The sequence below is a fragment of the Oryzias melastigma genome, linkage group LG23 (assembly GCF_002922805.2).
Source record: "Oryzias melastigma strain HK-1 linkage group LG23, ASM292280v2, whole genome shotgun sequence".
NCBI lineage: Eukaryota > Metazoa > Chordata > Actinopteri > Beloniformes > Adrianichthyidae > Oryzias > Oryzias melastigma.
In genome coordinates this window covers 12,771,888-12,795,076 of record NC_050534.1, presented here as the reverse complement: position 1 = coordinate 12,795,076, position 23,189 = coordinate 12,771,888, and the positions used below count along the sequence as shown (strand labels likewise).

The 23,189-nt window shown below is 37.8% G+C and overlaps 3 protein-coding genes and 1 long non-coding RNA gene across 5 annotated transcripts in view; 2 read left to right on the top strand and 2 right to left on the bottom strand.

Moving 5' to 3' along the window:
• ube2h (ubiquitin-conjugating enzyme E2H (UBC8 homolog, yeast)) overlaps window positions 1-12,992 on the bottom strand; it is a gene marked incomplete in the record, with an annotated part of 17,162 nt that extends 4,170 nt beyond the window's left edge. Inside the window, 4 exon segments of the mRNA XM_024290714.2 lie at window positions 36-75; window positions 160-234; window positions 753-829; window positions 12,691-12,992. Of these exon segments, the coding sequence (XP_024146482.1) occupies window positions 36-75; window positions 160-234; window positions 753-829; window positions 12,691-12,743 (245 nt within the window).
• Window positions 12,178-15,107, top strand: LOC112157751. The gene is made up of 2 exons (XR_002921204.2): window positions 12,178-12,383; window positions 14,846-15,107. It is a non-coding gene; the product is annotated as an uncharacterized LOC112157751 (long non-coding RNA).
• zc3hc1 (zinc finger, C3HC-type containing 1) lies at window positions 13,597-17,247 on the bottom strand. 2 transcript variants are annotated; one of them, XM_024290703.2, is made up of 11 exons: window positions 17,055-17,247; window positions 16,542-16,632; window positions 16,230-16,380; window positions 16,068-16,151; window positions 15,824-15,951; window positions 15,518-15,657; window positions 15,336-15,433; window positions 15,172-15,272; window positions 14,844-15,044; window positions 14,413-14,622; window positions 13,597-14,335 (listed from the first exon to the last, which is right to left on the bottom strand). In XM_024290703.2, the coding sequence occupies exons 1-11, from the start codon at window positions 17,186-17,188 to the stop codon at window positions 14,246-14,248; spliced, it is 1,428 nt and encodes a 475-aa protein (XP_024146471.1). In that variant the 5' UTR covers window positions 17,189-17,247; the 3' UTR covers window positions 13,597-14,245. The 2 variants fall into 2 exon arrangements, with proteins under 2 accessions (XP_024146471.1, XP_024146462.1); XM_024290694.2 differs by having other exon boundaries at window positions 15,172-15,433.
• Window positions 17,248-18,066: 819 nt separating this feature from the next.
• klhdc10 (kelch domain containing 10) lies at window positions 18,067-23,118 on the top strand. Its single transcript, XM_024293290.2, has 9 exons — window positions 18,067-18,410; window positions 19,466-19,687; window positions 19,775-19,929; window positions 20,020-20,168; window positions 20,251-20,335; window positions 20,440-20,506; window positions 20,589-20,636; window positions 20,729-20,868; window positions 21,657-23,118. The coding sequence occupies exons 1-9, from the start codon at window positions 18,317-18,319 to the stop codon at window positions 21,864-21,866; spliced, it is 1,170 nt and encodes a 389-aa protein (XP_024149058.1). The 5' UTR covers window positions 18,067-18,316; the 3' UTR covers window positions 21,867-23,118.
• The last annotated feature ends 71 nt before the right edge of the window (window positions 23,119-23,189 follow it).

Genomic DNA, 23,189 nt, shown 5'->3' with positions numbered 1-23,189 from the left:
TTAACAATTTCACTCATAAATTCTACTCAACTTACGCTTCATCAATGTTGGGATGAAAAATCTTGTTCATGAATCCTAAAAAAAAAACAGCCAGAGGATCAAATGTGAGCGCTGTAAGAATATAAACCAACACTGTGACACATGAACCAAAGCTCCTACCTATTGAAGGTGATTTGAATGGGTATTTATCAGGAAGATCTACTCGTACTTTCCACACTCCTCCCTCGTATGGCGCTGTGCACAAGCAGAGGATGACGGATGATGAAGTTGCCCTCAAGAGCACAGCTGATGCGCTTCTATTCCACAGGACATTATATTCCACCCTTCATGCATTCCAGTGGATTTAGGGGCTGCAGAGTGTATCAATTTTCTCCAGAGTTCAGCAAAGTACTTTGCTTCTCTGGGTTTTCTGCTGTAACGCAATTTAAACCCACAGCACTTTTTTTCCATTTTCACATCAAAGAGAGTGTTCTGAAAACGGACTTGAAAATTTGCTGCAAAATGTACAAAAACATCTACCTTGACTAACAATTACTTCCTCTTTTTACCTTTCCAGCAGAATGTCAAAAATCTCCAAATTATTAGTTAAAATGACAATAAAATTATGACACGACAATGGCTTTTCCTTCTTATTTTTTATCCTAAATGTAAAAAAAAAAAAAAAAAATTCACTCTACAGCTTAAATGATTACACAGGGAAATATTGTTTTAAAAAGCAGACATAAATCAGGAAAAAAAAGAGAAGCGCTTACTTCCTTGTGGTCCAAAAAACTTCACTACAAATTCATTGAGGCCACTGAGGATGGTGACTTCATGCTTGCTCTCAATACTGGAAGACTGTTAAGGAGAATGGTGCAAACGGAGGAAATAACAGACAATAAAGACTCGAAGTAAGAAATTTACTGCAACTCCCAACATTAAAAATGTAAATCTAATTTCTACACAAACTTACAGCTTAATCACTACAATAACGTGTTTCTTTTGAGCACAGAGACAAACTGCCATAAAATCATATAGCAGCAAGACTAAAGAGACAAAGAGCTTTAAGAAAAGTGCCGCAGCTCAGCTAATGAAGTGTTTTTCTTTTGTTTGTTTTTTTACCCACGCGCTGTAGTACGAGCCCGTTTGTCAGACCCGACACAGACCACATCCTATTAGGAGCATCAGAGACAGACAGCACAGGGTTAAGTCAAACTGGAGGTTATTTTAAGTTGTGGCTGAGTCGGCTGAATGCAGACTCAACCCTTGGCTTCACAAAAGTGTCATTTACCAAACGGAGAGGAACGTTGAGGTGAAGGAGACATTCTGAGGCTCAGACAGAAAAAAAAAAAAAAACAGTGCAAAGATGAAAAATAATCACAGGCACCACGAGTACAACCTTTATCTCGGGCTCATGGGAACACAGCTCGCCCCGTCTTCAAAGACGTTCCCCTCATTGTCACTATGCATGCAGAGTTTTTACATCCTGCACCACAGTATGCAAACATACTTAAAAAAATCAGGTTTTTTATTCCTTAAATTAAGTTCCACCTGCTATTAACAGAGAATAAAATAACAATTGCTAAAAAAGAAATCATGAATATTGCACCTTTCTCACTAGAGAGACACTAAATGAGTCTATGATGTGACACATCTTCTACTTCCTCTGTTTTCTTTCTGATCTGAGGCGTCGAGCCGTCCTCCTTTCTACTCCGCAAATAACAAGTCACTTTCAACAAAGGCTTCATTACATTACTCTGAAAGGATCCGTTAGAAGGAAATAAACCTTTTGTGTGGCTGTTTGATGAAAGATGGATTAAAAATACGGTTGTTAGCCAGCTATTAAACCAGAGCTAAACATAAGAGCAGGCGGAACACGCAGTTCTTTTAAAATGATCTTAAAGCTTCACGATGCTGCACTTTGTAAACGACGTGGCTCAAAACTGTACAGCTGGATAGCTCCAATATTACTTTCAGGTAATGTTAGGTTGGGTTGTGAGTAAAAAAAAGGGATGATGGGAAATGAGGGCAGGCTTACTATGCACCAACAGTTCAGAGGTGAATTTCTAATGAACTGCTGCCACTCTGCAGAAACTATGTACTATAAATTGACAGATTTTTCAGATTTTGCCTAAAAACAGCATAATCATAATTAAAAGACCACTTGGGATGCTTTTAAAATAGATAAAAAAGATGAACAATTGATATGAAAGGCGTAAAAAAAAAAAAAAAATCCAGATTTGGCTGGAAAACTTCATCAACAATATCTTTCAAATTATCTTCTTTCTAGTTGACAATAAGATTAAAGTGGGGTTTATCCTGACTGTCTTCCCTTTATATAAAAAAAAATAAAAAACCTCCCTGAGACCTTTTGAGTTCTAAAACACAAAAGTATGCAGTAAATGGCATTTACAGTCGCCGTCTTGTTTTTCCTTCTGGTCAAGTCAGGACAATCTCCCAATTTGACCCAGGATCAAAATATCACAGCCTGGCTAACCGCTTTCCAAGTATGGAAAACAAACATAATGGAGAATCATAAACAGCTCTCTGTTAAACAATATAGAGTCACACACAAACAAACACTACAGCACAGAAGTCTGTTTGTTGATCTGGTATGAAAAGAAGATCAGTTTCAAAGGCACTTTCCTGTTTTTCTTAGCTGTATTCGGAGAGGAACGCATTAAAAAAATGTGTTTGTAGATTTCAAAAATTAACCTACCAGCATGTTTACTTTTCTTAAATAAAAAGGATAAATCATTTTAGTAAAAAAAAAATCCTTTTGAGCAATACGCTAAATCAGATACGAGGCATTTCTACTAGATAATTGTACGAGTGAGTCAATCTGACCTCTTGTGACACAAATGGAAAAAAATCTGAACCAAGAAAGCTGCCAGAGATCCACCAACATTCCCTGACAATCCAGCTTGAAAGTCAGATGTAAAAAGAGTTAGAGAACACATCAATTGTGAAGCTGAAAAGGGAAAGAAAAAAAGATCCCAATGAGAAGCTGAAGAGTGAGGCAGAGGAAGCATAAACCCTGACAAAGCGCTGATATAGCCTGTGGTTGTGATTACTATCATTGCTTCTGAGTGAAAGAACTAGCCTAATTTATTTTTACATGTTTTGACCAAAAATATTTATAGATTTAAGCTACCTTTTGTCATATTCCCTTTTTTATATCCAAATCAATCAGATTTTCTTTTCTCAAAAAGAAAAAAAAAGTAGTTTTTCTTTCAAGCTGCAAACCTCACTAAGAAATTGATGTCAAAAAGCAGTTTTAGACAGTCAAGGAGGAAACAAACACTTCTTTTTATAAGAGGGTGGAGCAGTCATGCATCTCCACGTCCTTCCCCAACTCAAAAAGCAACTGCAATGAAAGCCTTTGCAAATGAAAGACAGGAAATCTAGCAGCTGTCCTTGGGGTGGAGGTGATATCTAGGTTTCCTCTACAAAGAAAAAAAAAAATAGTAACACTTATAAGCATTTTCTAAGACTAGAATCGGCAAGAGAATAAGGAAAGCTTGAAAACTATATAAAAAGAAAATCGTCTTTTTTTTTTTTTAATAACTGTGGGTTCAGGCAAACAGAGCCCTGCTTTGATGCACTTCTCTGACTGTTCAAAGTCCGATCTTGTGTTTAAATGTGTGTGCACCGCACTGAGCCCAGGAGGATTACAGTGTGATGACCTCTGCTGCATACTGCTGCCTGAGAACAGAGGCAGCTAGTGTAGCACAGTAACCGTTCCCCCGTCCTGAGAGTGATTTAATCAGCTCAGCAACAAAAACAAATGCCGTTCTTCCCAGCAGCGGTTAGCTGCTAGCCACGCTCACCCGCCCCTCCAATCCCACTCATTCAGGAGCAACTTGAAGTTAGTCTTCCTCAACTGATTAAATCATTTTAAAATGTTTACAAACTGCTATAATAACATACATGTATCTAACTTAAGATGACCGGCGACTATTGATGATGTCATCATGTGGTTGTAACGTCGAAATTTTCCATATTCCCCAACAACTAATAAACTGTACAGTGCAGGACTATCTATTTCCTTGGATTTTTAAAATAATTTGGACACCATGCGGACTACTTTTTTAAAAAACTGCAAATATATCACAGATTTCACAAAGCGAAAATCTATTCAATACAAGCATTTCGCGATTTGTGACTCTACTGTGTTCTGATGATGAAAACTTTGATGGTTTATTTAAAAAAAATGATATTTTTAAATATAACTTCTTACAAAAAAATGTTCAAATGCAATGCATTCTGGTCTATATTTGTGGAAATTGATGCACGTTGAATTTTCGTAAAGACTTCTGGGTAATTTCTAGGGGGACTTAATTTTGAAATTGTAGATTCGGACAGGCTACAAAACGACAAACGCACTATATAGTGAGTACTGCAGTGAAGGGATTCAGAAATAGTCAATATTTTTTCTTCATCTCTGTAGGGAGAAGCTGTAGGGGTAGGGAGCCACTATATATATATATTTTTTTTTACAAGTTCTAGCTAATCCTCTTTTTTCATATTTTTAATTAATTGCAGGTTTTTCAAGTCATAAACTGACCAATCAGATGTCTCAGTAAAAGTATCTCTTGCATTGAACAATCGAAACATTTGGGCTGAACCCGAATTGCTTCCCTATCCCAACATTTATCCCTCCAGGCGGAAAGTGTCCTTACATTCGGACATTACTACTATTCAGACGTTATCCACGTAACTGCCACAACCATAAAATACATAACAGTGGTTCTACAACTTTACAAAGTAATGCCTAGCATTTAAAGACAAACAATTGTGCTTCAGAGCACACCCACATGAAGAAATGCGTTTCTTCTCCACCCACAAGTGCGATGCGGATCAAGCTAGCGGTGAAGGGGTAGCCCTAACTTTCTAAAAAAAACAATTTCGGACACCACTACAGCTTCAAATGTCCCTACACTTGGAGCAATAAGGAGTAGCAACAGAAGCAGGAAAGCAATTCGAATTCAGCCTTGATTGACAGATTCTTCAAAGTGGTAGGGGTGTGGCCTCCAACAAGCTCACTTCTGATTGGTAAGAGTGGTTGCAATAGAAAAGTTGACTTGAACCAATCATTGCTCAGTGAGGTTTTTCTGGTTCCAACATGGTACCGTCAGTATTGGGAATAAAAATGGCAACTGAACAGACTTAATTTTGTCATTTTCTATGGGTGGCATTACAATCACTTGACTCAGTTCTTTAATACAGTCAATGGTGTGACCCACTACCACACAGAAACGCATTACTTCCTGATCATTCTGATCATTTTGTAAAAAATTAAAAGAATAAAAGTCCTACTATATGTAGACGACAATATAAAAGGTTTATGGGTTACCAGGTTATACCCAATAATAATTGACCCTCTTTACTAGTGTTAGATGACAAACTGGTTTATGTTTAAAGAAAAAGATAAACCTATTAAAAAACTTGCTCTTCTCCTTTTTAGCATGGCAAATGAGGAAGCTGCCTCATACCAGCCCACAGGGTCTGTAATCTTTCTGCACGGCGTCACTGAATAATAACCCTCAGTTCAAATATGTGTTGAGTTTAAACAAAAAATACCCTCTGTAAAACTCAAAGTATGGAGTTACTAAGCAAATCTGGACTCTTAGCTCTGTTTGACACTTTCTATGGCTGAATTCAGAGAAAAACCCAGTGTGTGCGGGCTGCAGGGAAGAAAACAGTGAAGCTAGTTTTACATATCAATGGACATATGGCCTCTAAACTCAGCAAAATCCTCATGTGAATGTGTGACAGCTGGGAAGTCTCTCAAAAGATGGACAGGAACTTCATGAACTCTAAATAATACTTATAATAAAAAAGATTTTATATTGCTTTGGAAACTGAAGGTCAGGGCAGACATTTTTAAAGGCTATAACAAAACCTGAATACAAACTAGTTACCTGAACAAAAAAAAACACCTTTTCCGTAGATCGTTTTCATCACATACAATTAGTATACCCAATTAACGAAGTTTATTTAAATTCGAACTGAAGATTTGGCTTCCACAGGACTCAAACCTCAAAATAATGGCAGCCACCTCCCTGTGTGAGAACAGAAGCAGCGAAAAATGAAAAGGCCAAGTTCTTTGTCTTCGCTTGTAGGAGATGAGAGCCCACCCACAGCAATCAAATGTGAATCCTTCAGCTGCTCCTCCTTCTCAGCCTTTTTTTTTCTTTCCCCACTGAATCAACAGACTTCTTACAGCAAAAACGAGGAGTGTGAGCGCACACGCACAGGCTGCGTGCGCATACGTACGAATCACACGATTGTTAACGAACACAAAAACCGAGCCGGTGTGGGCGACACGGCAGCCTAAATCTGAGGCAGTAATGAGCAATCCCAAAAGACAAGATTTGTTGTCGGTTGTAAGAACAACAAATAAAGAAATCTACTGAGAATGGAGGTTGAAATTATTTTTGGAAGTAAAAAAATAAAAAGAAACAGTCAAGTTTATCATCTTTAGAATGACAACTGAGAGGTATCACAGTTGATGGGCTACAGTACCCGTCAAACATATTGTTCGAAAAATCAACATAAAATACTTAAAAGTAACTTCTTTTAAGCAGAGTTCTGAAATTCACAAAACCATTTCAATAGAAGTATTAGAGAAACTTTGGCCCATCTGTTTTCAATGGGAGTCAATCATGCGTGGAGACCGCTTTGCTCTTTGCTCTGCAGGATTAATGCAAAAGGTTTCAAGTCTCCTATGTCTGTCTGAGGTGCCCTGATCCCAGAGTTCCCCCACAAAACAGGACTGTCATTCAAACGGAGGTTACCACCGACGACTGCTGAAAAAACACTTTAACTTTGTTCTTCCTTTAATCCATTTTAAAAGAGTGGTCTTTTAATTATAAGTTTGGCGTTTTTAGCCAAAATTCAAAAATCTGTGATGTTTTCTAGGACATAGTTTCTGCAAAGTGGCGGGAATTCATCATCCTCAGAGTTGTTGGCGGACCCATTGGTGCAGAGTAAGCCGACCCAAACTTCCCATCATCCACCGGTTAGCTTACAGCCCTTCTCAACCCCAACCTAACATTAGTGGTGCGACATGGCAAACAATTTCCAACTATCCAGCCGTATAGTTTTGAACAAGCTTAGACAAGGAAAACAAAGACGCACATTACATGTGTGAAAGTCAAGGCCCGGGGGCCGGATTCAGACCGCAGGAAAATGAATCCGGCCCCCCAGATCATTTTATATTATCATTATTATTATTATTAATACTGGCCCAATGTTATCTTATAATCTCCCAAAATATTGAAAGATATTTAAAGTTTTGGTTGATTTATTCTGGAATAATATTTCTGCCTGTTTTAGTTATATTTATGTAAAAAAAATTGCATTTTAAAAGTTTTAACAATTTTGTTTTTTTATGTACTCAATAAATGTTTGTTCTGTTCGGCCCGCGACCTGCTGTGTGTTTTGGATTTTACCCCCTGAGTTTGACACCCTTGACGTACTTGGATCTATTTGTCTGCAAGTGGATGAATCGGAATGGAATATCGTGGTCCGCCTAGTAGTGGTTGGAGAAAAAAAAAAACTTTTTAAAGGCATCGATTGTGATCCATAAATTATTTTGAATTTTAAATAATCGAAACATTTATATGATTTAAAGTAAAAGTAACAAGCAGAACTAAACGGGAAGTGTTTTTCTCTGACATTTTTGAGGAGCACACAAACATGGCTGACCTTCCAGAAGTCGTCATTCAACCGGCAACAACTTTACTCAGAATGACCGTTTGGAAGCATTTTGGCTTTAGTGTCGGATAAACTCATGTAAGTTATGTCACTCCAAAATTAAGACAACAAATCTACAAAGTCACAAAGTCCTGCTCGCTAGAAACTATTTATTTCGTTTGAGGCGAATGTTCCATTAAAGCTGGTCTCTGATTAAACATGATATTTTGTTATTTATGGTTGTTGAGTTTAGGGAATTTTTTTCTTTTTTGATGCTGTGAAAGATTTTTGATAATCAAACAAATGTCTTTCATGTCAGAATTTTTTTGTTCTCAATAAAAGCTAAACAAGTTTAGTTTATCTTTACTTAAAAATGCACTTTGGTAATAATAGTCTAGTATATCTTGTGGTAAAAAAAAAAAGCAGATCTGGGATCCATTGATATTTATTTCATAATCTAATCGTTCTATAATTGAATCATGAGGAGATTCCCACCTCTAATGTGCTTTCTGCAGCACAAAAAAAGGAGCAAACAAAAAAATTGAGTTTTTTCGTTTGCTCCTGATTCTCAACAATTTGTATAAAGAAGAATTTAGAAGAGCCGGTGTGACAAAAAAGCCACAGGAACATGTTAAAAACACATTTCTCTTTTACAATTTAGTAATAAGAAAAGTCGCTCATTTAAGGTTTTGGAGTAAACCTAAATTTGTCAATATCCAAAAACTTGTAAAGAAAAAAAAAGCCTTCCTTCCATCCAATGATCCTTTCTGTGGTTGCAGCACTCTCTTAAAAAAATCCCCACACCAGAGTAAATAATAAAAGCTGTTTGTGCAACTCCATCAAAAAAAAAAACTGCTTTCTCCGTCTGACCGATCAGGCCTCTGTGTTCATGAACTCTAACAGACATTCAGGAACGGGCAGAAAACTGCTGGTTCTTTCTCCACAAACCGCTTCGTTTGTTCGCTCCCGCAGTATAGCGGCGCTGGGAGCAGATTAGCCGGCCACATCTGTGGAACAAGGTCTGACACAGCAGCATAAGGTGGAGGTCACGTGGGGCTCCTGTAAATGCGAAAACACAAAGGACTCGGCTGCTGATGCGGCCCGGATGTGATGTTTCAATGGCACAATGGGACTGAAGCACCAAGCGGAGAGCAGATAAAGCACGGAATTGGAATTCAACTTTGGGACGGTTGGGGGAAGCGGCGGTGGACATGCTTGATGGAATTCTAGCCCCGTCATTGTCACACTCTCAATCGTCTTAAAGAATGAAACAGCCAGGGTGCAATTTTGGTAATATCAAATGTTATACACTTCATACAGGTTGTGGAGTGATGAATATGTACGATAAATAACCATAAACGGAAGCTGCTGCTCAAGAAAAATTCTGTGAAATTAATGAAAAAGGAAAAGGCTGACCTTCGCTTTGAAAACACAAACTGTATTAAAAACAGATTGCATGTATAGAACAAAGCTTAAACCCAGTGATGCTGAGGTCATTCTGACATTCATTTTTTTTTCTTTTTACAAATTCCCACATGGCCACTGCTCTAAATTCTCCGCTCTCCGGTGGCCGCTTGCAAATTAATGCTCGAGGCCTCTTTAAAAGCTGCTCCTGTCTAAAAGCCGGTGTGAGTTTCGAGCTTTGGTTACACCGGGGGCAGGACAAACTGGTCGGGAGCACATAAAGGCATAAACTCATTCCGAGCGGAAAATGCAACCGCCTTCATCCTGCTGACAACCAGTTTTGAGAGGTATTGCAAAACACACAGTTGACTTACTCCATAGGAGTGAACAGGTGGCATACAGCAAATCTGTTCTTGCCCGTCAGTCAAGTAGCTGAAGCTGTGGGGGTGTATTACCAAGACAAGGACTTGTATGTGCTGCAGTACTGGTGAAAAGAAAAAAAAAATCTACCATTTTTTCTGCTTCATTGCTCTGCCAAAGTTGTGGCAACTTCCTAATAAGTAGTGGAGTGAAGAGGATACAAACTTGCTCAAACAAGCAGTTAACAGCAGGCAGGTGGATGCCAAAATAAGCAAAAGAACTGTTGTCGATTTATGTGATAATCATACATCATAAAAATAAATTTACAAGTTAAAGTCCCACTCCAAACGTCTTTTGATCTATTTTAATTATGCCGATTTTAGGCAAAATCAAAAAACTTTGACATATTTTCTGCAGAGTGGCAGTAGTTCATTAATTATTCTGGTCCGTCTCACGACTGTCAGTTAGATTACATCAGGGATAGGCAACTCCAGGCATCAAGGGCCACATTCCTGTATGTTTTCCAGCATATCCTGCTCTGGCATGTTCTAATTGTCAGGACACACCAGAACCAGGTAATCAGTCATGAGTAGGGCTTGGATATCTGGAAATCATGCAGACACAGGGGCCCTCGAGTTGCCTATCCCAAATCGTCTCTGTTGCGTCACCCCCCTCCTCCCAGAAGAGTGGTTTGTCCTGCCACCCCTGTGGCAAATAGTTCGTCCAATATTTGGCAATCAGGCCCCAAGCCCTCTCCTTCCTCGTCGAGTACTTTTAAAATAGATGTTTCAAAATTAAACTTTGGTCGTCCGCGGCAAAAATGAATGGTTATCTGTAGTGTTAACGTGCGTTATCGTAAGGGCACATCAGCTCAAATATAAAATAAAGTACTATAAATTATTTGAAATTACAATGGATGTTTATATCATGAAACCAGTTTCTCGTGCTTTTACCAAAAAACTGACACGACAACAGAGTTGAAGTAAAACTCCTGTGAAAAGCTTGCGTAGCTTTACGGACAAACGGACGTCAAACACAAACCTGACGGAGGCGAAGTAACCATTCCAACTGATTAATGTACGTTTTTTTGTGTCAACGCAGGCAAAGCAGATAATTCCAAAAGGACCTGGCAGCGGACAACAAAATGGCCCCCAAATTGCGCTAGACCATCATTAGTCTTCAACCGAAGTTTGAACACAGTACACACTCTTCCCCTAGAAAAACACCAGAACCGGGTTACAGTCAGTGTTAGGAATCTTCTAGTATAGATACGCAAATTCACCTTCCGCCTACGCTTGCAACCAGTCGGAAATACACCTCAGAGTTGTTGGCGGGACCATTGACGTGGAGTAAGCCCGCCCCCCCTTCCCATCATCCATGTGTTTATACCATTGAGATGAATAGAGATGGACAAAACAAGCTTGTTACTTCAGGTTCCAACAAAATTAAGTCAATTTAATTGCCATTTTTCTACGGTTTCGCCATTTTGGGACCAAATGTTAGTAAGCAGTGATTAGTCTGAGAAGCTGTCAAACGCTTCGAATGCTTGAGGTGGGGCCAGCATCTGAGGCATCTGATTAGCCAGTTTATAACTTAAATAACTAACAGTAAATAAAATATATCTTTGAAAAAAATAGGCATTTCTGGGATCAGCAGGTACTTCCCTTCACAACCCCAACCCAACATTAGTGGTTCAACAAAAATGGCGAGCAGTATTGGAGGTATCTAGTCGTACAGTTTTGAGACAGCTCCGACAAGGAAAACAAAGACGTCCATGGATCTATTTGTCTACAAGTGGATGAATTTGAATGCAATGAGCTTGTAGCTTACTGTAGTAGCTTCTACCTCAGCTTTTTCAAATAGCATTTTTGCATCCGCTCCCAATTTACAACAATTTGAATAAAGAAATACTCAATTTAAGCTTAATTTTCTTTAATTATGTTGTGTATACATGACAAAAATAACCCCAAAATAATAGAAATTTTGATTGGAGTGGGTACTAAAAACAAAAAAAGTTTACTTTCATATTTCTTTGCCTTTTAAAAATGTCAGTTTGCTTTAATTTGACCGGCCCACTTCTAATCCCATATTTGACTAAGCTTCACTGCCATCCCATCAGCTGTTTTAGGTCCCTCCCTCTAGCAGTTTCCGGCTGGTAACAGGCCATCCAATCATTAAGCTGGTTTCCACAGCACTAGAACAAAAACAAAACTACTTGTTCATGCTGTTCCTCGCATGGGACTGGAACTATATAAAGGCTATTGATCACTTCCAACGCCGTTTTTTATTCCAACGTGTAAATCAGCAAAGCAAACAAAGTGACAAGTGCTTGGAAAAACAGAACACACCAGATGCTGCTCCACAGTTCAAGCATTCCTCGGTGAAAACGAATGCAGGCACATGACACCTGCTGCACCACTAAAAACCAGCTGCTCTGCTCACTTCCAAATGTCAAAATAACAAATTACGACCACTCCAGAGTCATACAGGTTATTATTTCCCAGAAGACACTTCTTGAGTACAGTGACAAACACTGATAAGGAGGCCATTTTGATGTTGAAATTAACACATAGCCTAGTAGTAGTCAGATCAGCAGATTTTAAAACACATTTATAGGCAAGATAGCTGCGATTTATCACATTAATAGGCATTAAGTAGTGCCAGAGACGCATCATGTACAGCAGAATTCCCTTCCACACGTCCCAGTGAGAACAAAAGAATGCAGCTTTTTCAGTTAGCTTATGTAAACAAGCTGAAAGGGTGAGTTTCACTAAACTTCCTCCGAAAATGATCAAATAAGAGGGGGGAAAAACAGAAAAATCGCCCAACAGTGACTCGTTATCTACAAAAACAGCTGGTGCAACATGAAGAAAGACATTCCTATAAAAGGAGAATCACGTCAGCGTCTGTTCGGGTGTTCCTGTATTCAGACAACTAAGGTAGAAAGCTAACATTTGTCCCAAATTATGCCTCAAAAATGCTAAAATGACATGTGACCGATCTGATTGGCTAATACGGCTGTCCCGATAAGCGACTTGCGGGATAGAAATAGCTAACACTTGGCTTTGCTAGCAAAACGTTGTTTACACAAAACAGCAGTAATTGACAGTGAAAGCCATTCACGTTTAGAGTTTCACCGGCTAATAAATAGCACATATCAACGAAACATTAAGACATTTTCACATTTATCCGGTCATAGCAGAGAACACAACGAATGAGAGACTTGTTTATATTCAGAAAGGATACAGTTTCACCACGTCGGTATCCATTCGCCTTTTACCCGGACTTGGAGACGACATTTTTGCTATTTCCACCGAAGAACGCCAGTTAACTAAGCTAAAAGCCAGCCCACGAAACGCTAGACTGTCTAGCAAACGGTACTATCCGAAAGTTAACATTGGCTTTCGGAGCTGTTCACATCAACGCGTCTTTACAGTTGAACCTAAACCTATCTCAATTAGGCTGAGCTAAAAAGGTAGATCTCCCCTGTTCACTGCCTCTCTGCGTTCTCATCATGGTTCTGACAAACAAGGATCCCTCCGCCGATTACGTCATAAATGTGCGACATCGCAATTGTGGCCATGCTTGTAGTTTTAGTTTGTGTGGACCAAAATGGCTTGGTGCATAGCTATAAAAACACTTGATACTATAAATATACATTTAAGAATTTCAGGAGCAAATTAAATAAATGAAAAAATAAGCATATAGATGATTCATTTAGGCAAATAACATTGAAATAATACAAAGTGACATGAGATAAAAATACAAGAATGGAATTTAAACTATTTCTTTATATAGATTAAAAAATGTAAATTTAATTGCTGGTTTTTTTCATATTGATAGATTAAGGCTTGTTTTTTCTTAATTTTATTACAAATATTGGGAGATGAAATATATGGGGAAAAAAAGGCCCAAGCGAATTATATCAACATGTTTGATAAAAGTGTATAGGTAATAATTGTTCTTTTTTTTTTAAACTGTTAGATGTTGATGCATTTGTAGTCCAAAATTTAAGATTATATTTTATTAATAACCAAATTTTATGATTAAAAATAGACATTTTGACAAATAAAGTGAGTATGTAAAGGATGACAAAAAAACACACTTTTTGTGTTAATAATTCATTAAAATATAAGGAAAATGAAACAAATATGGACAACAACATTTCATTTCTTTATTTTAGTTAAAATAAAGTCCCAGGCAGGAAGGTAAAAACAAGTTTATGGAGAGCATTTCACACAAAATCCTACAAACATATTTTCAATTTGTGACATGTGGTTCTACCTGCCAAAAAAACAAAACAACAAAAGAAAACTTGCATCTATGTAACCTTGAAGAAAATATTATACATACAAAAAGCTTTACAGGTGTTCTTTTTCTTTATATTTTGTGTCAGTTTTGTTCAAAAACAACCAACCGAAGACAGATTAGAGGTAAATATTGCCTTTCCAGTGTAGAGCAACGTGGCTCTTCTTTATCCCTCATCTGTTTTTTTCTCCTTTGAAATTGAGACAATTTTGTTTTTAAAACAAAGTACCAATAATCAACTGGAAAATACAATTCTATAGAGATGAAGACATGTCATTGCAGATCCAAACATTCCAAAAGCAGACAGGTATCCTTCACATTGTTCAGAATTCACAGAGGAGACATAATTTTTTTTTTTTTTTTATCAAGAGAGACTTTGTAAACATAACATCATGTGAGGACATAGGAGATATGACTCGTGTTACTGCTCAGATGAATTATGTACCAAATATAGAACGGAGATCAGTTAATCAGTTCAGTGTGGCAATGTCGTTTATATTTTAACACTCTCTGAAGGTGAAGAGGAAGATACTTGCCACTGCCGGAATATTGCAAACACTCTTTTGGATTTGTCACGGGGACTCTAAGTGGAGAAGAATAAAAATAGAAGAAAAAATGCAAACAAGAATTCTATAATTCATAAATAATTTACCAACTTACCTGCCCTGGACTATCTTTCGGTGTGCTGGAGTTCTTTGAAGGCATAAAAAGGTCAAGAGCTGCTTTCCAGCCCTGCTGATTCAATGCTACTCCTCCATCCAAAACAGAGGCGGGATCTGGATCCACGTTCTCCTTTCCTGCAGAGATCCAAGGACACCAGTCCCTGTGCTGAGAAAGAGGGTCAAACGTGCCCTTATGTAGAGGTCCATCCTGAAATAACACAGAAAAATCATTCACAATAAGCTGGTCATTCAAAGTAATAATGCAAAATCAAAATGCTGACATCAAAGTTTACGGTTAAAGGTCTAAAAATATTTGGTTCTTGTATTTAAAAGTGTATCAATGTTCTGCAAACAGAAAATGTTTTAATATAATTGTAACAATGCTACATGGAAAAGACTATAAAGCATTAAAGTAATGATTGTTCTTACAGGACCGCCAACTGGAGAGAAGCACAGACGTTTGGGAGGGTGGAGGCTGGTGGAGCTATCACCCCCCGGGTTATCTCCATGTCCTCGACTTCGAGTTGCAGGCCTCTTGGCCCTCGTCAGAGGACTTAGCAAGTCATCACTGGGGCTGGGGGAGTCTCTGCTTTTCGCTCGCAACGCCGCAGGGGAGGAGGTGCCCTCAACCTGCAACGGAAAGCAAAGCGTGAAGATTGAAGATTCGGATAAAAATGAGTAGAAAAATCTAAAGGTTTTTGGCATGTTCATTGTGACAAAAATTTATTAAACTAATTAAATAAAACCAAGAGCTTGCCTGGTCGGAGCGTGTGGAGTCCTGGCTCCTCAGCTTCATGCGACATGGAGACGCGGCAGGAGTGGGCGAGGCCGAGTCCGCCTGGCTGTCACTGCATGTCGCTAAAACAGAACCCGTTCCATGAGCAGAAACTCCTGCAGAGCTCGGTACCGTCTCCGTCTCACCTCCGATTTCTTCCATCTGGTGGAAGTTCCACAAACCCACTTTCCGCATGCAATAGGAGCAAGTGAGGATGGGCAGGTTCATGGCACGTAAGGCTGGACTAAGATGGAAGAAGATTAGTTTTGGACACATTTTCCATAAAATAATTTTATATTTTTTGTTTTTTTAATAATAGAAATCTCACCTTGCTGCCCAACCACAAAGAGAAACAATACATGCAGCCACCTGAACAGACAAAGGTTCAGAACATGGACTGCATCCCTTTATTTTTAGCTCTTCCTCAATCAGTTGCAGTATATTACTGATGACATCCTCTGTCAAAGACTGAAAAAACACAAAACAACAAAAACAAATTGTTTAGCTTAAAAACAGTTTATGAAATCATAAAGCTATTCCTTTATTGAGCATTTAGTTGATAATAACTGATGTTTTATCTAAGTCCTTCTACAGTTTCAGCTGGCACAAGTGTTCTTTAAATAAAGCCCTTTACCATAGACTTCAGCTGCTCTGGCCTCATAGCTGGCAGCTGCTGAGCAAGGAGACAGGCACTCTGGAAACGTTCCAAAAAGGCAGCGAGCAGTGTTGACGGTTCAGAGGCTGGAACAAGCCAGAATCTCTCTGGAGAAAGGAAATAATTACATTTATTACAACCACCATGCTGATGGTTAATAATAAATCAACTGGAGCACTGGATTGTGTGTTAAGTTTACTACAGACAAAGTGGTCGCTTCTACCTGGACATGGAAAGTCAGGCCAAGGACAAAACTTCTCATGCTGAGTCTGTAGTTGTCTCAATATCTCTGCAATGCGGCTTTCGTCTATTTAAAAGAAGAGAACAAGCGTGTTATCTCATTTTGGCAGACCTGCACCATCACCGTATAACTGTTGGAGCTTACATTTCTTAAAGTCTAACGTTGGTTGTAGGGATGCACAAAGGAAAGCCTGGCAGCTGGAGCACTTCAGCATGTCACAGCCGACATTGATCCAACCATATCTGGCACACATCAGAGGAGAAAGCGTGCGGGGTTTGCCTGCCCATCTCAAACAGTGACATACTAAGGAAAAAATAACATTTAAAGACAACCCTAAATGCATGACAGCTTGAGTTAGCAATACTACATATGCATCTTGAATGTGTCCACAAAACTGCATTTCTAAGAAAGCAGAAGAAAGTAAATTAAAATAAAACTGGTATGAAACAAGGATATAGAATAGGATTCCACTCTTGAGAAAAAGGCCTCTTTGTTTGTTGCTTCACAAGGTGCCTTTACTTCCAGAGCTCCCAAGTCCCCTTGTCCACTAAAACAAAAAACAAATACTTGTCACAAACCTGAAACATTTAATTAAAGAAACTAAATTACTTTGTGCACAATCTTTGCTGATAATTTTGAGATGCCAGACAGGAAAATAGTTGCTGGGATTGTGGTTATTTTTAGCACACTTCACTGCAAAACCGTTGGATCCAGGCTGTCTAACAGCCGCAGCATAAAAGCCATAAAAACACACGTTTGAATAATTTATTTAGTGCAAATGATTGCATCCGTATAAGTACAGAAACTTAGCCTCGTTTGTCAAGCCCTCAGCCCTGTGCAGACTTGAACCCCCTCCAGCAAAACTCTATGAATGCGTTTGAGGAGAGATGCTAAGCTAAGTGGCTAACCCAGTTAGCTAACATCAACTTATAATGTTTTTAAAATGGAAGCGGTAGTTTAAAACGCCACCTGTTGGGGCCAGTCTCTGGCAATGATACGCCTTCACCGAGGAGTTCACGAACTTTTTCCGGAGATGCAAAAGAAGATTTAAGTTGGTTAGAATTGCCGAGACGATCCCCGCGACTGCCGCCGAGATTCGCCATGGTCGGCTCTAACAGATGTCCCCGGAAAACCACAGACAGGGAAAACAACGTTCCGCTTTACCAGAACCACAAACACACAGGGAACAAATAAGGACATTTTTTAATATAAAATCTTTGTCATACAGTTAACAGCTGAATATTTCATCGATTCAAATATAAAATCTTTGTCATACAGTTAACAGCTGAATATTTCATCGATTTATAAACACATTTTAAACTTTTTATGGAACATCTTTCACATTGTAAGCAAAAGCTTCAAGAACTTTCACATTAAGACCATAAGATTTTGAATCATTTCAAGTTAATTTAAGTAAAAAAAATGTAAATGACTCTGTATTTGGATAGTAATTTACGGCACGGTGTGTATTGCATTCAGCATTAATTATAATTCATTCAGGTCACATTTACAACATGTACATTTTAAAATCCCACAAAAGTGTGAAAAAATAGGATTTGCTTATTTTTCCACGAAACCAAAATAAAATGAAATACAATCAAATAGAAAAAAAATGAATGAATGAATTGATGAAACTTAAATAAGCATAAGCAAAAAAATGAAAATGAATACATTAAATAAAACATATAAAAATAAAAAAATTAAAATAAAATACATAAACTAAAACTATTTAATAAAATAAGCAAACATGTATTTTATTTTAAAAAATAAATAATTTTTAAATAAAATGATAAATAAATAAACTGAAATAAATTGAAATAAAATTACACAAAAAATAAAAAGAATGAATAAAACAAAACAAACTGAAAATAAAAGCTAAAATAAAAAAATACATTATTTAATTTGAAAAATAAATAAATAAATAAAAATAAAATAAAATAAAAATAATAAATGAAACAAAACAAAAATAAAACAGACTGAAAATAAAAACTAAAATGAAAAATAGAATAAAATAAAATAAAAAAGTTTGCGGCATTTCCGTTTTCCCGATGACGCAACTTCCTGGTATGAAGCTCAGCGATTGGTCAAGTGTGTCACTGCCGGGGTGGAAAAAAGAAAACAGTGAATGGCTTCAAACCTGCCTGAGATGTGAAATGTTTCATCGGCATTTTGGCAGCTGTATTCAATATTCGACGTGACATCGACAAGGGCACGGTTGTGAAGGGGAAACGATGTCGGACGCCGAAAGGTTTCACTGCTCAGATCAGCTGAATAAATTCGAAAGACTGGTTGGCAGGCCGCCGCACGAAGGGCTGCTAGTAGCAGGTAGGTTAATAACATTAGCACCGAATGCTATCAACCCTATGTTTTGTTTTTCTTCACGCGTTTAAAACATTTGCTTTGTGAGTAAAATTAAGTGTATTTAATATCAGTTTTATTTTTCACAGCTGCACCTCCTATGTTCGAAATGTAAGTGCTAACTTGTGGTTACCTTAGGTTATCAACAACCCATCTTTCGACTTAAATATTAACTAATACCATCAAATGTTACACACATTACGAATAGTCAGAAGTTTTTCACGTGATAGTTACATGGTCGCTAATAAATTCATTTTACATTTTGTTTGTTGTGCTGCTGGACGATATGACCTAAAATTCTGTTGATAAAGATTTTGTGTTCTTGTAAACATTAAAATTTAAATATGGCGCATTTGGTATAAGCTTTATTTACAGATCTATAATGGTTTACAATTCCAACCAGGAAAAAGAAATGAGTAAAAAAAAATGCATTTATATATTTCACTACTAAATCTATGCTCGAATTGCAAAATCCTTTACATATTTTTATCCGTATAAATATATTAAATGGTTTACACGTTGAACTAGAGTTATAAATAATCTTCTGGATTATTTTAATCAAAGTGGGAATTTTCTGTTCTTTTTTTTTAATTGACTGGGATACATTCAAATTAAAAACATGACTTTTGTTTGTATTTTTATACTTTAATAAACATAAATTACAATAAGTACACTTAAATTTTCGTTTGATCCATTGTAAAAGCATTCCCAGTGGTCTTTTTTAGTATAATTATGCTATTTTTAGCCAAAATCCCCAAAAAACTGTCATTTTCTAGTTGTTATTTTTTGCAAAGTTTCAAACGTTCATAAGAATAGTTAGAATAGATAGTCTTCTATCATGAGAAAAATGCCAAAAGAACATGTTAAACACAATTGGTTGCACTTTTTCTACCTGAATCCACGATAGTGATCATTTAGTATCTTAATCTTCTCCTTCTTGTGCTTTAAATTATGTTTGGCTCGGTTTCAAACACGTGTCTGCTCTCTCTCCTCACGCTCAAGCTTTGTTCCTTCTGTTTCAGGTCATCGAAGCCCCCCCGCCCGCAGTGGGCACCGCTGTGTCGCTGACAACACTAACCTCTATGTGTTTGGAGGTTACAATCCTGACTATGATGAGTCAGGAGGCTCAGAGAACGAAGACTATCCGCTGTTCCGAGAGCTTTGGAGGTACCACTTCGCCACAGGCTCCTGGCAGCAGATCAGAACAGAAGGGTACATGCCAACCGAGCTGGCTTCTATGTCAGGTTAATCTTTTTTCTTTTATGATTTTTGAATATTTCTGTCAAGATTCATTTCAAAGCTTGACTTACTCATTCTTGGGATTCCTTTAGCGGTTTTGCATGGTAACAACCTCCTGGTGTTTGGCGGAACTGGGATCCCTTTTGGCGAAAACAACGGCAACGATGTTCACGTTTGCAACGTCAAGTACAAGCGATGGTCGCTGCTCAACTGTCGAGGAAAGAAACCCAACAGAATCTACGGACAGGTAATTAATCTTTTTTATAATCAGTACATAATCATTTTATGTGAAGCTATGCTTTTATTTTTTTGTAAAACTTCTTTGTCCTCTTTTCAGGCGATGGTCATCATCAACGGCTTCCTGTATGTGTTTGGAGGGACAACAGGTTACATCTACAGCACAGATCTGCACAGGCTAGACCTGACGACCAGGGAGTGGATTCACCTCAAACCCAATAATCCCCCGGATGACCTTCCTGAAGAACGGTACCGTCTTGATTATAAATACACTTAAAGGGCTGGATGTGCTCTTCATGTTTTACCCTAACGTGCCTCAATGTCATCACAGGTATAGGCATGAAATAGCACATGATGGACAAAGGATATATATTCTAGGAGGAGGAACTTCTTGGACTTCTTATCCTCTGGACAAGGTACCGCATCTGCATGTGTAGAATGAACAAGTATTTTTTTTTTTCAAACAAGTTTAAAAGCAGTAACTAGAAATGATTAGAAACGGGTGTTTTTTCTTTTTTAGGTACATGCGTACAATCTGGAAACCAATTCTTGGGAGGAGATTACAACTAAACCTCATGAAAAAATTGGTTTGTGTATTTAATGGTTACAATTTTAGAAAAAAAAAAAACATATTGGTGACACTACTCTAATAGATTTGTCGTCTAACAGGTTACCCGGCTCCTCGGCGATGCCATAGCTGTGTACAAATACGTGACGGTGAGAAAGTTCCTCCTTTTTGTGGCGACAGATTTCTTTATTTCTCGTTTTCCAATCGATTGAAGGTCATCATGTGTGTGTGTTTGTGGTAGATGTGTTCATCTGCGGAGGTTACAACGGGGAGGTGATACTGGCTGACCTGTGGAAGATCAACCTGCACACCTTTCAGTGGAATAAACTACCAGCAGAGATGCCCGAGCCAGCTTACTTTCACTGTGCTGCTGTTACCCCAGTAAGTACACACCATTATTTTGTTTTCTTTTATTTTGAAAGGATAAATGATGGAAATAGTCTTTTTTTTCACTTGCTAACCTTTAGGGACAGAGCAAAATGGATTAAATTCAGTTGATGTAGTTTAGACATTTGTTTGAATTCCAGTCAACATTTCATTGAAATGATCCCTCAGGCAGTTTCAGAGTTTGGCAGCAATCTTATTGCAAGATGAGGCTTGCCAGTCGTTTCCTTAAGAGTTGAAAATGATAGTTGGGGGTTAAGAAGAATGATTAACTTACTGAAAACTATTATTTTTAGTATTTGCTGATAACAATTAAGAACTTGTAGCTCAGCAAACTCAAATGATCATTCTTTAAAGCTGGAAAATTAAACATTTTATTCCTTTTTTTAGATGAAATGAGTTAAATCGTTTTTTTTAGTCTTACAAAATATGAATTTATATAAAAATAAAGTATGGAAAACTGCCTTTCTCACCTTTTTATGTGCTTAAAAATTGCCAAACTTTGTGACTATTGTACAACTAAATTCATCATAAGGTGAAATGTTTTGTGCATTCATCTGGTTTATAGTTAATGTCTGATCCCCGCCTGAAGCCAGTGTAATCATCTGTAGCACTGCTTTGTTCGGAGCTTAGTAAAATGCATTTTCTCCCCTTCCTAAAGCGAATCAACCAAAGGCAGGACAAATTTCAGTGACGCATTGGGCGTATCGATGCTGTTATTCGCCTCGAAATGAAGATTTTAGGAAGTCCAACTAACTTTTCTCCTTATTTTTTTCCTCTCCTAGGCTGGCTGCATGTACATCCATGGCGGTGTGGTGAACATCCACGAGAACAAAAGAACTGGCTCCCTGTTCAAGATCTGGCTTTCTGTCCCCAGTTTGCTGGAGTTATGCTGGGAGAAGCTCATCAAGGCCTTCCCCCACCTGGCTTTCCTCCCCACCATGCAGCTGCTCAACCTGGGCCTCACACAGGAGCTCATCGAACGCTTGAAATAGGGCACAGTGGAGCAGAACTTTTGAATCGGGCTGAGAATGAGGGTTAGGACGGCCCCCCCCACACAAAGTAGCTCCGCCTTAAAACCAAAAAACAGAGGGATGCCTTTTTTTTTTTTTTTTTTTCCTCCTCCAGTTAAAAAAAGTGGAATGTTTTATGAATTTTACTCTCGTGCCACCATGTTTCCAAGAGCATTTGGAGCTAAAATCTCCCACCAAGTAATGAAAAACTTGTATTTTGACTCATGACTACTCAAAAACTTTTTCTTTTTGAGAAATCTGCATCCTAATTTTACTATTTTAATGCAAAGCAAGAATGTGTATATATATTTTTCGTGAAGGACTATATAACATTTACAAGGACGTTTTTCTCCTGAGCTGGTATTGCCATTTGCACATTTTTCTCCCACATATTTGTAGACATTTACTTATTTAAATAGATGTTACATGAAGGAGCAACCACAGCAATTATAGAGTGCCAGATGGGGGATTTTATTTGCACATTGTGGGCTATTTCACACGGTTTTGCTGAGTCATCGTGGCAGCTTCTTTTGTTACCTTAATTATAGAAAATCACGAGAACCTCAAACATTACAATTGGTTACTAAGAGGGAATATTTTTGTCAAATTAGCCTATCATAACTTATGTTTGATGCCCAAAACTTATTTTTTTGTCTTGTAATATTTAAATGTTTTGCAATTCTCTTTATCTAGTTTATATTATTGGCTTGAAAAAGTAGGTTCTCATGATTTCGCTGTTCATTTCGAAACAGTCACTGTGAATATGGTGCTCTTAAAAGTTTTAAAATGAATAAAAGAAAATAAATTGTTTCCAGGATTTTAAGTAGCACGCATTTCCAAACGTTTCTGTATACGACTGTGCCTTTTTCACATTTGTAAATGGACATTTTAGAAATCAAGTTCATGTTTAGATTAATCCTGAAGCTTGTTTCTGATCATATAACCCCTTCATTTTGGCCCCAAATGCTTTTCAACTTAAACGGTGCCAAATACTTTGTTTTAAAGAAAAAAAAAGAAACGTATGAGTTCGATGGGATGTGGTTTGATGCACACACGGATCGGCCTGCACTTCATGTCTTTGTCCTGCCTTCCAAACCACCTTTTTGCATGACTCCATTTCCTGCTTTTTAAATCTCCAAAGGATTTGGTTTCACAACCTGCAAAATGTTGTATAGTATGCTTGTATGGATGTTGTGTTACCAGTTCTGTCAATAAAAGTGTTGTTTAATTAGTTCCCCCTTCCCCTCCTGTTTCATAAATAAGCATGACAGAATGATTCGGTTTGGAGATTGTGAGTTTTTTTTT

Coding starts and splice junctions, on each gene's coding strand:
- zc3hc1 (XM_024290694.2), bottom strand. CDS start 17,188: ATGGCGAATCTCGGCGGCAGTCGCGGGGATCGTCTCGGCAATTCTAAC. Junction 15,045..15,171: donor ACTCCACACGCTCCGACCAG/GCAAGCTCTTGG, acceptor TTTCCGTTGCAG/GTTGAGGGCACCTCCTCCCC. Junction 14,336..14,412: donor CGAAAGATAGTCCAGGGCAG/GTAAGTTGGTAA, acceptor TTCTCCACTTAG/AGTCCCCGTGACAAATCCAA.
- klhdc10 (XM_024293290.2), top strand. CDS start 18,317: ATGTCGGACGCCGAAAGGTTTCACTGCTCAGATCAGCTGAATAAATTC. Junction 18,411..19,465: donor CGAAGGGCTGCTAGTAGCAG/GTAGGTTAATAA, acceptor CTTCTGTTTCAG/GTCATCGAAGCCCCCCCGCC. Junction 20,336..20,439: donor CTTCTTATCCTCTGGACAAG/GTACCGCATCTG, acceptor TTTCTTTTTTAG/GTACATGCGTACAATCTGGA.